A 15,680-nucleotide genomic window follows, 5' to 3' on the forward strand; every position below is an offset into this window, starting at 1 on the left:
AAGTCTGACGTCACGTGGCAGAGCTTCCGGGTCCAAACGCTCGATCTCATACCACAAGAAAAACAACAAACGGTGCTAATATACACACACAATGTGGTGTAATACTACAAAAAATATATATATATAATCATAATTAGGGCTGTAACGATTTGACCAAAAATAAAAATCTTTATTAATTGAACATTGTACCTCGATTACAATTAATGAACGATTATTTTGCTCTTTTTTTTTTGCCCTCATAGTTCACTGATTAGGTTTGTACTGTAAACATGTTCTACTATTAAAAGGTGGGATATTTTTTTTCTAATGAAAGTGCATTTCTTTGTGATTTTAAAATGCTTGAAGGAAACAGTTCACTTTCAGCAGTTATTGTCTATGGGGCAGATTTCTGTTTGTTGTACATCAGATACAGATAAATTAGCACAGTAGGCCTACATTACATTTATTTGAATGCATTAATGAGAGCTTGTGTGTGTGAATTAGTCAAACCGTCTCTATTAATTATGAAGCTGTGGTTTGTACTTACTTCAAAAGGTATTAAAATCTATGCTATAACGGTTGAGTTTCTAAGCTACTTTAGTGATAAATCACAGGACAGCGTTGACAATGAGTTTGTGCTCCTCTCTGCGCGCGATCTTCACGTGATGTGCGAGCTACTATCTGAGTGTTTGTGTGTCACAATATACAGTATCAGGCATTAGTTCAACATAATACACATCTGATGGACTAAAATCGCTGCAATGTTCAAACTGGCAGGCCTTAAAACACATTCAAATGACAAAGTTTTGTGAGGATGCAAGTGAAAGTCATGTATAAACTGTGTAAAACATGCAATTACCGTAGTAATTCTGAGCATCTAAAAACAAAGATAACTGCTCCTACATCTTTCTGTGTGCCTGCAAACTGCACTTGATGTGACTGACGGGGCGGAGTCACGTGAAAACCGAAATAACTGACATGGGAAAATTACGTCGATTAGAGGTTCTTTCGATTCGTTTTCGGTTAATCGTCCAGCCCTAATCATAACCTTTATCTCCATACCAAAATTCCAGATGGCAAGACAGTGATTCATCTTTTATAAATTGTTAAAATATTAATGTCTGCGGCGCTATGAGTAAAGAGACTGTTGTGTAGACTGTACGTATTTAAAATGTTTAACTTTTTAAAATGTTTGATGTTTAATTTGAATAAATAGCGCTCTTAACGGCCGCCGATGGCATTCTCAAGTGAAACGAGTTGAGGCTTGGACCCAGAAACATCACGACCATAGACTGTAAAAAAATATGGACGTAGTGTCCGTGATGTCGACCATAGGATTCTGAAGATTCTTTGAAGCGCAAAGTAGGGACGAGCTGGACGTTGCCATCTTGTCAGCGCGTCATCGCACGTCACTCCCGGATAACAGAAAATGGGCAAAGAGGCGGGACGTGGGCGGAGCTGAGGTGACGCGATAACTAACAGACAGCAGATAAAAGGCAATCCACCTGTCACTCAAAGTGGCCACGCCCTTAATTATGCAGGACTTTAAAGCTTTATATAATGTAAACGAATGAGTTATAAAAAAATTCACCCCCCCCTCACAGTTGTCATGAAGGGCAAAATTAGCCGTATAGACCAAAACCACAATTTGTACCAGGCTGTAAACATGTGTTTTTCTCCTGTTAATTTGGGCATTTTAACATGGGGCTCAATGAGATTCTGCTCCCTTCTGGAGTCTGTCTCTAGCGGCCAGTCGATGAATTGCAGTTTAAGTCACTTCCGTATTGGCTTCAAGAGAAACTGCGGGAAGTTGCCGCTTGGTCACGACTTAACAAGCGGATAGGCTTCAGTGTTTAGACTTGAATTTTGTTATTTGGAGTTTGAATAGTCTTGGTTCACTGAACATTCCGTCAATGAAAGTCAATGGGATTTTTCAAGTTTTAATAGTCATTTTTAGGAAAACCGTAAGTCGAATCAGTTAGAAAAGATATAGCAACTCGAAACAGAACAGTTTGAAGTCAGTTAGAGCTGAGTTTGGAGTATGTACAGTTAAAGCTCTAGGAGTTGCAAATTTAGTCTCAGAAGAAAAAGACGTTTATTAAGCATTTCAATAACTTGTCTCTCCCAAGCCAACTTAATCAGTGGTTATGATTTATTCAAAACACTGTTCCAGAACAGTACAACCCAAATGTTTGTCTGTGTGCAGCATTTTATGACAGTGGTTTCCTGTAGTACAAGACTGTGCACAATGGCTATTTCTAAAAAATAAATAAAAAAATAAAAAAATAGGGCAATTCCAACTTTGCTAGGGCAATCTGGTGCTTCTGATCAGAGCCTGTCTGTATGTTGTATTATTTGTTAAAGTATTATTTGCTGACTGTTATACTGTAGGTGCAGTGATGGATTTATGTTTACAAACATAGTTTCCTCTATTCTCCACTTATAACTTGTGGTGAAAAGATGACAAACATGACAAACCCATTGTGCTTTCAAACTGGCGGCGTTTGTCACGTTCAGCTGAACCGCCGCTTGTGTACTGTAAATACATACACTGTAAAAAAAATTCAGGTCTCCAGTTGAAAATTTTCTAGTTACTGATCACATCAAAATTTTTCCGTTGGCCAAATTGAATTTCTGTGAATTGATGCAATTTAATTCACAGAAATTCAATTTGGCCAACAAATTTTTTTTGATGTAATCAGTCACTAGAAAATTTTCAATTGGAGACCTGAATTTCTTTTACAGTGTACAAGTAACAGGTTCTGATCAATCGGCGCAGTCATCTGCATTTTCAGAATCCGACTCGGGCTCGAACTGATATGGTAAAACTGATGACATTATTAATTCACTGTCTTTAGAATTGCTTTTGAAGCTGAAGCTTGTGATTATGGTAAGGGACGTTACCTTTCCGACTCACACTTGAGGTGTTCGGCCAATCACAACGCACTTGGTCAGCTGGCCAATCAGAGCACATTATGCTTTTCAGAAGGAGGGGCTTTGTGGAAATCGACGCATTTTAGAAAGACTGGGCATAGAGCAGCTACAATAATGTACAGCTTGTGAAATATAATGTATTTTTTGAACCTTAAAGCATGTTAACATAATTCTATTATACCCAATACACAATAATAATGATCTTTGAAAATAGCATCATATGACCCCTTTAAAGTTTCTTATGGGTCAAGAATATTTTTCTAATGGCAAAGTTATCAGCGTTTCCTGCGGTGCTTCAAGCCACTCCCATAACGGCTGTCACCGGCTCAGACTAACTGTACATCATGTGTGTAAGACTTCACAATGCAATCATACAACCCTCTCCATTGACTCTGTATTGCGTGTCACTGCCTTTGTCATTTCTTAATAACAAGACGCAGAACAGAACACAAACAGAACAATGTCAAAGTTTTTATAAGCTGTTGACCCCAAAAAACGAGCGTTTAAGGACACAAAAGTGGATACAGGCAATTGAGACAGAGCGCAAGGTGTTAGATTACTCTGAGAACTACACCCACTGGAGGGGAACGTAATCAGCGACAGGAAATATATTATATAAAACTGACATTTGGATAAAATGTTAACTGCACACTAGGCATGTCGCGATTGGTCAATACAATCGACTGCATCAAATTAGTCGACGTCAATATTTTTAGTTGACTGGGTAAGTTGGGTACAATATGAAATTGTATTAGTACCGGTACTTTAAAAATGACAGCACTCTAATAAGAGCAGTATTTCTTCATTTGTGTCGATGTGTGACAGCAGGAGTGAGGACGTGTGTGAGCTCTGCTTCCACCATTCACTAAACAATGGAAGCAGAACAGTCAAATATATACACACAGCTCAGGAAAAAGAAAACAACAGAAAAGTGCGTTGCGGCCTGGACGTGCTCGCGCGCGCTGCTGCACTCTTGGGCCTTTCACACAGAACGCGGCAAAGGCACCGCTGCGCTAAGAAATCCATTCATTTCAATGGCTTGTGCCACGCAAGGACGGTTTGTTGCTGCGTTGACCAAAGCGCATGTGCGGCGGAGCGCACCATTGACGAGCATGCGCGCACGCCGCGGTCAAAGTTCAAAATATTTTAACTTTTGCCGCTGCGCTCTGTGATGATTACCTTTCATAGATAGAAATAGAAACCAATAGCCAATAGAAGCCAATAGAAACGTGAATCGAAACAAGCACGGAAAGCATAATGGATGAACAGTTTTGACAACACCGCCTACTTTGCTCTGGCCAGTGAAGTGCAAATCGATTTGTATATGAAGGGCTACGCTGAACCCAGCGGCCAGCGCATTCCGCATCCTGTGTGAAAGCCCCATTTAAGGCGTGTGCGCGGAGTGCGCAGGGCTTTCACACAGGATGCGGAATGCGCTGCGCTGGCCGCTGGGTTCATTTACAATGTGATTTGCGCTTCGCTGGCCAGAGCAAAGTAGGCGGAGTTTTCAAAACTGTTCATCCATTATGCTTTCCGTGCTTGTTTGATGCACCGTTTGCGGTGGTAATCGTCACAGAACGCAGCGAAAAGTTGAAATATTTTTAACTTAAGTATCGGTATTGAGGTATTTTAGTCTGGTACCGTATCATAGTCATAATTTTGGTATCGTGACAACACTATTATATATAAAAAGTATTTGTTGATATTCTTTTTTTTTTTTGTTATGTTGGTTTACAAATTTGTACCTTTTTACATTTTTACTCTTTTAGTTTTACATTTTGTCAAGGGCTTGTTTACATTTATACTTTTTTATAGTACACTACTGAAGGCCAACGTTGCAAGTTAAATTAAATGTTGTTAAGTAAAATTGTTAATAAATTAGTCTATAGATTAATCAATATAAAAATAGTCGTTAGTGGCAGCCCTACTGCACACGTAGACATACTGAGTGTTCGATTCCAACAATTTACCCATTCTTCCTGCTGATGCTTCATGTCTTATTGCCTATATCCACTTTCTTTTGTCTCCTTAAAGACTGGCTTTTATGGTTCAGTAGTTTATAAAAAATGAATTGTGTTTTTTAGCTTGTTTTCTGTACACCCTGTCACACAGCAGCTTTTAAACATTGTTCTGTCTTTTGTTAGAAGCAAGAAATGACAAGGAGGAACCTTCATGCAATGCAAAGTCAATGGAGGTGTTTGGATTGTTTCCCCCCCATTGTGGGTGTGGCCTAAATGTGCTCTGTCTCTATGAGGGTGGTCTCATTTGACTCGGACAGCAAACAGCCAATCACGTATCACCTTCACCACTTCCTAGCCACTCCCTAGCAACTAAGGGTGTGAACCTACACTGGTCTCACAGTTCGGTTCGATTACGATTATCATGCCATCGATTCGGTTCAATTCGATATCACGATGCATCACAATGCATTGACGATGCACTGCATCCTCATGTATACAATTTTGTCAGTCAGTTATATGAATATTGCTAGGCTGTTGCTAAGGTGTTCTGGGTGGTTGCTAGGCTGTTGGGCAAAACCTAGATCGTTAAGCCTTATGCGTTACTGACTACGTCACTGAAAACATTGAAATACGCCCGTTATTTTTTTAATCTCGTTTTTCCCAAACAGGCATTGTTAGATGGAGCTAGTGCGGATAGCACTTGCCAACAAGACACGCTATTTGCACTTGGTGTAAATAGACACTTTTTTTAAATGGATGTCAATGGAGTAGAGGCTTCACTTCACTGAATAAACCGCTTTTGTGAGAAAATATCTTCATTTAATGAATCGACTGCCAGTCCGTTATCTTCAGCATGTTTTACGCTAAACAATACATGTTTTTTCGCAAACAACTCTGTCTGGTCCGCAAACTACGTTTTACAACCAAACACACACTAGAAGTGACAAGGAAATAACGCGAGATCCAGCGCGTGTGAAACCGGAGTTCTCGAGCTAGACTGGATTAAAAAAGATAGCCCAGAAGAAGCTTGCGATCCAAATTTGATTGTGTGTTGTTTTGCAGTGAAAAGGAGAAAAAAAAAAAAAAAAAGACTATGGGGGAGGAAATGGTTGGGGAGACGCAGGGAGCAAGGATTGTGTTCTGCAAAGAGAGTTGTAGGTAAATAAATAATCTTGCAATGTGCTGCTGTTGCGGCTGGTCAAGCAAATGCTTTGTTTCTGTTTGATATATTTGTAAATATGTGACCCGTACTAGCAAAAGGAGTCGGAATGCACACAGGATCATTTCGAGCTACAGGCAAAACAAGTGAAACATTTTGATTTTGAGGTTTTCAGAAAAATTAGTTAATTAAGCCGTCTAGTGATCCCAATGCTACAAATAGCAATTAAACATATAAAATTATCTTTTTATGTACAATTTCTTGGAGTACCTTTCCTTTGTCCATGAAAATGATCTTGCTCATGCTGACTGACAGAACAAAGACATTTATCACAGCGCGCGATCCCAATATACACTGAATTACAGTATTTCAAAATAACAGTCTTGCCAATTATTCATGCAAACATTATCTGTCATGTCTTATGTGAATGTTTGGTTGTTTTAAATTTTGTGTTTTAAGGGGATTTTAAGGTATGGTTGGCTAAGTGATTTTGTTTTGGAACCTTCAGAAAATGTAAACTCGATTTTCCTCAAAATTGACTTTACTCAAAATTGACTTTATTCACTATTACTCACTTGGGGGCAGTCGGGGCCTAATGGTTAGAGAGTCGGACTTGTAACCGGAAGGTTGCGGGTTCGAGTCTCAGGTCCGGCAGGAATTGTCGGTGGGGGGCAGTGAATAACCAGCGCCCTCCTCCACCCTCAATACCATGACTGAGGTGACCCTTGAGCAAGGCACTGAACCCCCAACTGCTCCCCGGGCGCCGCAGCAATATGGCTGCCCACTGCTCCGGGTGTGTGTTCACGGTGTGAGTGTGTGTGTTCACTACTGTGTGCACTTGGATGGGTTAAATGCAGAGCACAAATTCCAAGTATGGGTCACTATACTTGGCCACAAGTCACTTCACTTCACTTATATCTATTTCAAACAGGTGTAGCTCAGTCATTTTTTTGTCCGATTCATAAAAATCATACATAATTTTGAAGGGTTTTTTGCACTCTGCCCTGCAGTGTAGCTAATAGAGATATCCACACTCTTTTCCCCAGTAAAGCACATTCCAGAAACAATGCAGTCCTAGTGTACGTTTACTAGAGATATAACACCAAATACAGGACATTTATTTTACATTTAAGAACATTTAAGACCAACTCGCTAATCCACAAGAAATTGATTGATTAACGTAATCTGTAACTGTCTGTCATAAAACTTTGAACGGTGGGCACTAAAGTCACAGCCATTACACGACAGGCTGAAGTGCCTCACATGATGCATGATGGCTGTTACACTTTCTCCCATGTTAAAACCGCAGACCCTGTCATCTTCCCAATATAAGGCAATCTCTGTTTTAGCTCCAACCCTAATCAAAAAACACCTAAACAAGCTAATCCATGTCTTCAGAGTTACAGCAAGGTAAGTTTGATCAGGGTTTGAGCTAAACTGCAGCTCAGCGGCCCTCCAGTGCCAGATTTGAGAATCCCTGATTTAGTATTACAGAAGACAATAACATGTCTGACTATGAGAGAGACGATCTTACCAGAGTTTCTCCAGTTTACAGTCAGGATCCTCCAGTATGACAGCGAGAAGCTTCACACCCGAATCTCGTAGTCGAATCAAATGCAGTTTTCTCAGGTGTGAGGGGTTTGATCCCAGAACTGAAGTCAGAGCAGCACAATCTTTCTCTGTGACTCCACAATCAGTCAAACTGTAGAGAGATGAAAATCATATAAACACTAAATCACTTGCACTGAAAACAGAAAGCAAAACATTAGGCAATTTGCAGATGAAGTAAAGAAAAAAAAACTGCACTTGGTCACCAATAGATGGCATTGTCTCAAAATTACTTGAGGTCATGGTGTCACAGATTGCGATGGGAGAGAGAGAGTTAAGTGTAAACAAAAGACAAATGGGACATATATGGACTCAAGAACAAAAGCTATTTAGTTCAAGATTCTGCACAGACTGAACAGCACAACATTTACAACATAAATTTAAACTAAAATAAATCCACACTAAGCTCTAAATTTAAGACCATGAAATTGTATTCTTGGGCTAGACTTGGAGTTCGATTCATTTTTCATTAATTTTTGGCCTCTCTTGCAGGTGAATAACTAATAAACATGCTACACGAATTTTAGATTTTTTTGCCCATTGCTGCCAGGAAATCTACTTTATAGTACTGGATCAATGATAAGTCATTCTCTTTGCCTAGCTAAAATTAAAGGGGTGGTTGATTATGATTGCACTTTTATCATTTCAGTTAGTGTGTAATGTAGCTGTTTGAGCATAAAAAATATCTGCAAAGTTACGATGTTCAAAGATCAAAGCAAAGGGAGATATTTTCTTTTAAAGAAATTGCATTTTAAGGACTACAACAAACTGGTAGGGACTACACAAGCTTACTTCGGGGTTAGTGACATCACAAACCCTGAAATAACACACAACAAAGGGGGTGAGATTATCATGACAGAAAATGATAATCAATGACTTGAAGATAGTTAACACCTGTTGTAACTCCTAAATGTCCTGTTGCATTCTACATGTTGTCACTTCTTCTTGAGTCTCTCCATCATTGTCCGACTCCAGTTTGAACATAAAAGGCTGAACAGTTTCATTGCCTGTCTGCATGAGGTTATCAGAGCTGCTAACTGGAGTTCTTGAAGCTTTGCATTTAAAGGGACGGCACGTTTTTGCTCACCCAAAAAGTGACAATTATAACATCCTAGAAAAAATTATCCGTGGGGTATTTTGAGCTAAAACTTCACAGACACACTCTGGGGACATCAGAGACTTATTTTACATCTTGTAAATAGGGGTAATCAACCACCCCTTTTAGACAATTTATTACAATTACATGAATTGTACAGCCACCAACTGATATCTCAATCATGATAGCCTTTTTTATAATATTTTGTACTTTATTATGTCATATTATACATTATTTATTATACATATCATTATGTCATATTTATATATTTTGGCTTTGCCCTATATTTTCCAGTCTCTTTCCAGTTGATGTTGTTTCCCTCTATTATACAAGTCAGGCTTTGTTTGTTTAAATTTTAAGTGTTAAAATGTTCATAAAAAACCTTATCCAAGTTGTGCAAGTTTTATAGTCAAATTTGAAACAATAAAGAATTAAGCTTTAACGTGGATCAAATCCATACAAATGGTTTAAGTGTTAATTAATTCGTAACATTAAACTTGTTTGTATCAAACTAATACTCATGTTGGAGACATTAGCTGGCAGGTGCTTTCACACAAGTTGGAGTCCAGTTTGTATTGTTTCCCAATCACATCTAGCCATCAAATTCCCATAAATAAACTAGTTAAATTCAAGAAATAAGTTTCAGAAAAACAATGAAAAACAATCAGGGTAGATGTATTTTGTTGTAATAAAACAGGTTTCAAGTATGCAGCCAAATTGCTCCAATAACTGATACAATATTTATTTTTATTTTTTTTAAGATTGATGAGCTTTTGATTTTTTTTAACAATAAAGTGCTTGTTCTCACTGATACTTACTGAACTTTAATCACTGGCAGCAGCTTCTGAAGAACCTTCAGTTTTTCAGCTTTATTGTTTTTCCCAAAAAATGTATTAATATCAAACTCATCCAACTTCTTCTCTGATGTCAACAACACAAAAACTACAGCTGACCACTGAGATGAAGAGAGTTTGGTTTCACTTATTGTTCCAGATTTCAGATAGTGCTGTATTTCCTCCACTACTGAATGGTCACCCAGTTCATTCAGACAGTGAAACAGATTGATGGAATTCTCTGGAGAGTCAATGGTCCTGATCTTCTTCTTGATGTACTGAGCTGTTTTCTCATTGCTGTCAGACCTGCTTCTTCTCAGTGTCATTAGTCCCTGTAGGATAATCTGATGAGACTCCACTGACAGACCCAGAAGAAACCGCAGGAAAAGGTCCAGATGTCCATTTTTACTCCGTAGAGCCTCATTCAAAGCTCTCTGATGCAACTCAGATAATAATACATATTCTGATGAATTGAGTTGAAACCAGTCCTTGAATCTAGACAACAAGTCTGGGCCAAATACATTTCTGTTGTTGTTTGTGAAGCAGATGTACACATATAAAGCTGCTAGATGTTCCTGAACACTCAGATGAACAAAGCAGAAGACTTTCCCCAGATAAAAGCCTGACTCCTCTCTGAAGATCTGAGTGCACAATCCTGAGTACACTAGTGCTTCGGTTACATCAATGCCACAATCTCTCAGGTCTTCCTCATAGAAGATCACATTGCCTTTCACAAGCTGCTGAAAAGCCACTTTCCCCAGTTTGAGGATCATGTCTTCATCTGTCACATTCTTCTCATAGTCCTTCTCATGTTTGATGTTGGTCTGAAGGATCAGGAAGTGTGTGTACATTTGAGTGAGAGTTTTGGGAATCTCTCCACTCTCTGCTTCACTCAACATCTTCTCTAGAACAGTAGCTGAGATCCAGCAGAACACTGGGATGTGGCACATGATCTGGAGGCTCCTTGATGACTTCAGGTGTGAGATGATTGTATTGGCCAGACTCTGATCACTGATTCTCTTCCTGAAGTATTCCTCCTTCTGTGGCTCATTGAAGCCTCGTACCTCTGTCACTCGATGGACACACTTAGAGGGGATGAGATCAGCTGCTGCTGGTCTGGAGGTGATCCAGATGAGAGCAGAGGAAAACAGATTCCCAGTAATGAGGTTCGTCAACAGCATGTCCACTGAATTCTTTTTGTTTGCATCTTGTAGAGTCTCATTCCTTTGAAAATTTAAGGGAAGACGACACTCGTCCAGACCATCGAAGATGAACAACACTTTATATTTGTCTCTAGATATTTCCATTTCTTTAGTTTCAGGGAAAAAGCCATGAAGAAGATCTAAAAAACTGAGTGTTTTGTCCTTCATCAAATTGATCTCTCTGAAAGGAAGTGGAAATATGAGCTGGACGTCCTGATTCACTTTTCCTTCAGCCCATTCCAGGATGAACTTCTGCACAGACACTGTTTTTCCAATGCCAGCGACTCCCTTTGTCAGCACAGTTCTGATGTGTTTGACTTGTCCAGGTAAAGGTCTGAAGATGTCATTGCATTTGATCGGTGTGTCCTCTGTTGCTGCTCTCCTGAATTGTGTCTCAATCTGTCTCACCTCATGCTCATTACTGATCTCTCCACTCTTACCCTCTGTGATGTAGAGCTCTGTGTAGATCTCATTCAGGAGTGTTGGGTTTCCCTGCTTTGCTGTTCCCTCATACAGACACTCAAACTTCTTCCTTAGATTTGATCTAAACTTGTTGAGGACGTCATGGCTGTAAAATTAAAATATCATGGTATTACATTAGTTAAATAGATAAATATATAGAGTAAAATGTCTTATTTGTTCTCTGTATCATGACCAAGAATATATAAGGTATGTGAAATTTGAGAGTTATGATATCAAATCAACAAAAAAAATCCCACACTTTACCTGACACCAACATACCTGCTTTCATTAAAGTCCTGTAGTTGATTCATAGACTGGTCATTATTCTTACAGACGGGTGTTGTTACGGCTGATCTGGGTGGTGGGATTGACCTTAAACATCATGAAGAGAATCAAAAGTAATACCTATCAAATTATTATATTTTTTTTTACAAAACTACAATTTTCCAACAGACATTATACAAACAAAAGCACAATATAACTTAAAAAAAAAAAAAATTAAATGAAAATAATTTTATTTGGCCATCTTATCTTTGGCCTATTATGCCTACAGGCATCATAATCAAATCATAATCAAATGTTGTTTGTTTGTTCATGAGAGGTTTTGCAAGCCTGTATAACTCAGCACTAAATAAAAACTCTGGGCTGCATTTCCCGATAACGTTGTCCCTTAGCACGCTACGAAGACTCTAAAGGTATAACTTAACTAAAGGTATACCATTTCTAGGTGTGTTCCTCGAACTATACCTTAGGAGGTTGCTTAAGGTAAACCTTCTTAAGTGCGACGTTAGCAGGTGCTGTCCGTGGCGGCGGTGCTGAAGTGGCTTATATCGATAGCTCAAGAATCGATTATTTACTCTATGTGTAATGGGTAGTAGCTACACAGTAGCAGTCAGAGTTTTGTTATATATATAATTCTAGTTTAACATTGTTTATGGTTAAAGGAGATGGAAATGGTAATTAATTAATGAGTTTCCTTGTTTTTATTTGGTCATGTTTATGTTAAGGGTTAAAATGTTATAGCATAGTAGATCCGTTAGGCTTGGCTCCATTGCTCATGTCTCGCTGTATCGCGAGAGTCGCGCTATACGCTCCATTGCTCATGTCTCGCTGTATCGCGAGATTTGCGCTATAATGTTCTCAGGTGAGATCGCGTCATCGCGAGAGGCGCCTCATACGAGTAAATGCCATCACTGACAAAACATCACTCAATCTCTTTTCAATCTCTATTCTCCCTGTCTATTCTCAGGTAACGGATCACTAAAGTGATTATAGTGCATTTAAAAAATGAGTTTAAATGTTGAAGACATGTATAGAGATATATAGTTGATAGAGAATGGAAGTTTTATTGTATGATGTTAGTACGTTACATATAACTTACATGTGGAGCACATGGCAGCCGGGGCTAACGAATAACGTTAATATGGGTTTTACCACCTGGAATAGTTCAAGGGCATTTATATATTTTGGAGTATGTTTCATACGGTTTATCTTGGTAACTGTTACCAGCTTTTGTAAGAAGATACATAGCTGTATTCATGTGTTAGTCTCTAAAGGTGACAAATGAGATGTTGTTTGAGAACTCTTTGCGTATGGTAATACGTTTATATTTCACAACAAAAAGGAGTATGTATAATATATATATATTACTGTGACCAATCTGTATGTGAATGAGATGTGTGTTCAATATGAAATATACGAGTAAATGCCATCACTGAGAAAACATCACTCAATCTCTCGTGATTTATTCTCCCTGTCTATTCTCAGGCGTAACATATGCAGGGGCTGTTTCACTGCTTTATGCGAACAAAAAATGGCAGGGAGAAAGTGTGTATGTCCACAAAAAAGAATGAATGTTGTGTGGTTGCATAAAAAGAAATATAGGGTGAAAAACACATTAACCAAAAACAGTGTGAATGATTTGCTGCCTTGTTTGTACACCAGCAGCGTGTAGGGCATCTCTTAGTTGAGGTGGGTTGTGGACTTCTTCTTCTTCCTCCTCCTCCTCCTCCTCTTCTTCCTCCTCTTCTGGCAAGGCTGCACCTCCACTGACTGCAATGTTGTGTAGCATGGCTGTAACTACTGCTACTGTACAGCATCTTTCTGGCTTCAGACGCAACCCTCCAGGCACCGAAAACGCATCTTCCAGCGCCCGATTGAGCGCTCCACCAAGTTGCGGGTACGGATGTTGTAATCGTGCTCGGCTTGTGTGGTGGGGTTGGTGACTGGATTTAAAAGATAGGTTCTGAGAGGGTAGCCACTGTCTCCTAAAAAAATGCTCTGGCCGAAAACCCCTATTTCTGCATCTTCACCCACCGCTGAATCGGCCCACACAAAGCTGTCGTGTGTGCTACCAGGCCACTTTGCCACCACGTCCACGAACCTCCCCCTGTGGTCCACCACCACCTGGACATTGATGGCCGCAAAGCCCTTACGGCAAATGAAGGCCTGGTCTAGTGCAGAAGGGTTGGTGATGGGTATAAGTGTCCCGTCGACAAGGCCTATTATTTGCGGGATACCAGCAATGGCATGGAAGCCTTGGTGCACCTCCATCACTTTGTGCCTGGCGGAAGGCATGCGATTATACTCATGGCATGACGAAGCAGGATGTTCCTTACTGAATGAACGCACCGCCACACCGAGGTGTTACTCAGCCCATATCCATCCCCAACCACCTCCAGAAAACTCCCCACGGCATAAAAACGGAGAGCCGCCAGCAGCTGGATTTCAGGGCTGAGAGGGTAGCTCCGTCCAGTTTGTCTCGACAAAGTTGGACCAACAAGATCTAAAAGCTGCTCAATTTGCTGTCGTGGCAGGCAAAATTTATTTGGAATAGCGGCTTCTGACATGTTAGCCAGGGGACTAAAGTTTTCACGTATGAAATAGTGCACATACACTAAATGGCTCCGCGGACGGCACCGTCTTTGATTTAGCACAACTATTCGCTGTCTCGCTGCCATAGTTTGACCAAACTCCCCTCCACAATCATTCCCTTTAAATAGGCTCCTAAACTTTTCCTGTCTAATGGTTTGCCAGCTGATGTATCCTACCTTTGGATAATATAATTAAAAAGCTAAAATTAGTGTAATGACAATTGTAATCCTTGCATTAAAAAAAAATTAGCCTGATTGAACATTGGGTGTATATTACAACTTCAGAATTATATTCGTATAGACTGACATGTAAAGAAGCTTTTTGCACAGTGGTGGCCACTAGTGGAATGAACTGTCAATAGTGATAAGGTATAGCTAAGAGTGGTCCAGACCAACCTTACGAAAGTAATACTTACAGAAGGTATTCTTAACTAAGATAGTTTTGGGAAACACGTATTAACGTTAAGGTACACCTTAAGGTATAACTTAAGAACGACGTAGTGTTAAGAAGGTTTCGGGAAATCCAGCCCTGGTGGTTTGAGCAGTGAGTGGAGTCTGACTAACTTACAACATATTGGCCATTGCGTACAAGAGATCAACAACTATGTCATGTTGTAAATGGATACATTTGATGTTCTACAGACACAAATATGCACTGGAGCATTTGCCAATATATTATCACAGTATCAACTGAGGGTGCGCATCAGGTGAAGACAACAATGTCTATTATGAATATTATAAATTCAAATACACCATAATATCAAAATGCCAATCACGTCTTTTAGAAATGTTATACCTGAGATCAGTCTCATCACTCTTAAAATTCACTGGATGACGCATAGACCCGTCACTCTTCATAGACACACAGCTGGGCTCTGGTTCTGATCTCTCCTGCTGAACTGAACTATAACAAAACAAATTTAAATATGTTTGATGATAATCATCATAATGTAGGCTAATCTTCAAAACGTTTTTAATGAAAAGCATTTGAGGAGGGTTTAGACAGTATTTTCAAGAAAGGTAATTTAATACAGACATCTTTTTTATTATATAAAAGGTTATTTAATGTGTTTATTCAAAGTACCTGCATCCAGGAGAAAAATCTTCATCTCTGGATGTTTGTGTGTCATCCATGATGAAGCTGAACAGTTGAAACAGTCTCCACTGACTCTGGATGGAAATGACGAACAAACACAAAACTACAGTAATTAAACATCTTTATCATTGATCTGGCCAGATCGGAGAGTTGGAGACATAATAATTTCACTCAAAACATCAAGTAGTAGCACAAGACTTCACATCTGCTGCACATATAGCCTACACCACGATACACAACAGAAACCTTGTTAATTTGCTTTATGATGAAAAATCCTTTCAGAGAAAATATGAATGTGGAAGACACCTGTAAAGAGTCTCGAGACGCGAAGTCACCTTCAGCCAAATGTATCTACATAGCCACCCGATTCACAAACATCAAGTAGCTACACATACATTCCTGTCTACGATTTTATAAAAGTTTATATTAAACGTTTTGTATTTTGTATCGGCTGTCTATTTAAAATGGCGAAATTCT

The 15,680-nt window shown here is 39.3% G+C and overlaps 1 protein-coding gene across 1 annotated transcript in view; it reads right to left on the reverse strand.

Annotated features, from left to right (window-relative positions):
• Window positions 1–15,680, reverse strand: part of LOC307119970 (NACHT, LRR and PYD domains-containing protein 3-like) — a 333,135-nt gene extending 317,455 nt beyond the window's left edge. The window contains exons 1-6 of the mRNA XM_079806747.1: window positions 15,510–15,680; window positions 15,192–15,277; window positions 14,904–15,011; window positions 11,514–11,606; window positions 9,556–11,340; window positions 7,568–7,735 (exon numbers count right to left, since the gene is read on the reverse strand). Coding sequence (XP_079662873.1) covers window positions 7,568–7,735; window positions 9,556–11,340; window positions 11,514–11,606; window positions 14,904–15,011; window positions 15,192–15,241 — 2,204 coding nt within the window. The 5' untranslated portion in view covers window positions 15,242–15,277; window positions 15,510–15,680. The remainder of the gene's footprint in view (window positions 1–7,567; window positions 7,736–9,555; window positions 11,341–11,513; window positions 11,607–14,903; window positions 15,012–15,191; window positions 15,278–15,509) is intronic.

Source organism: Gobio gobio, assembly GCF_949357685.1.
Source record: "Gobio gobio genome assembly, chromosome: 23".
Lineage (NCBI taxonomy): Eukaryota > Metazoa > Chordata > Actinopteri > Cypriniformes > Gobionidae > Gobio > Gobio gobio.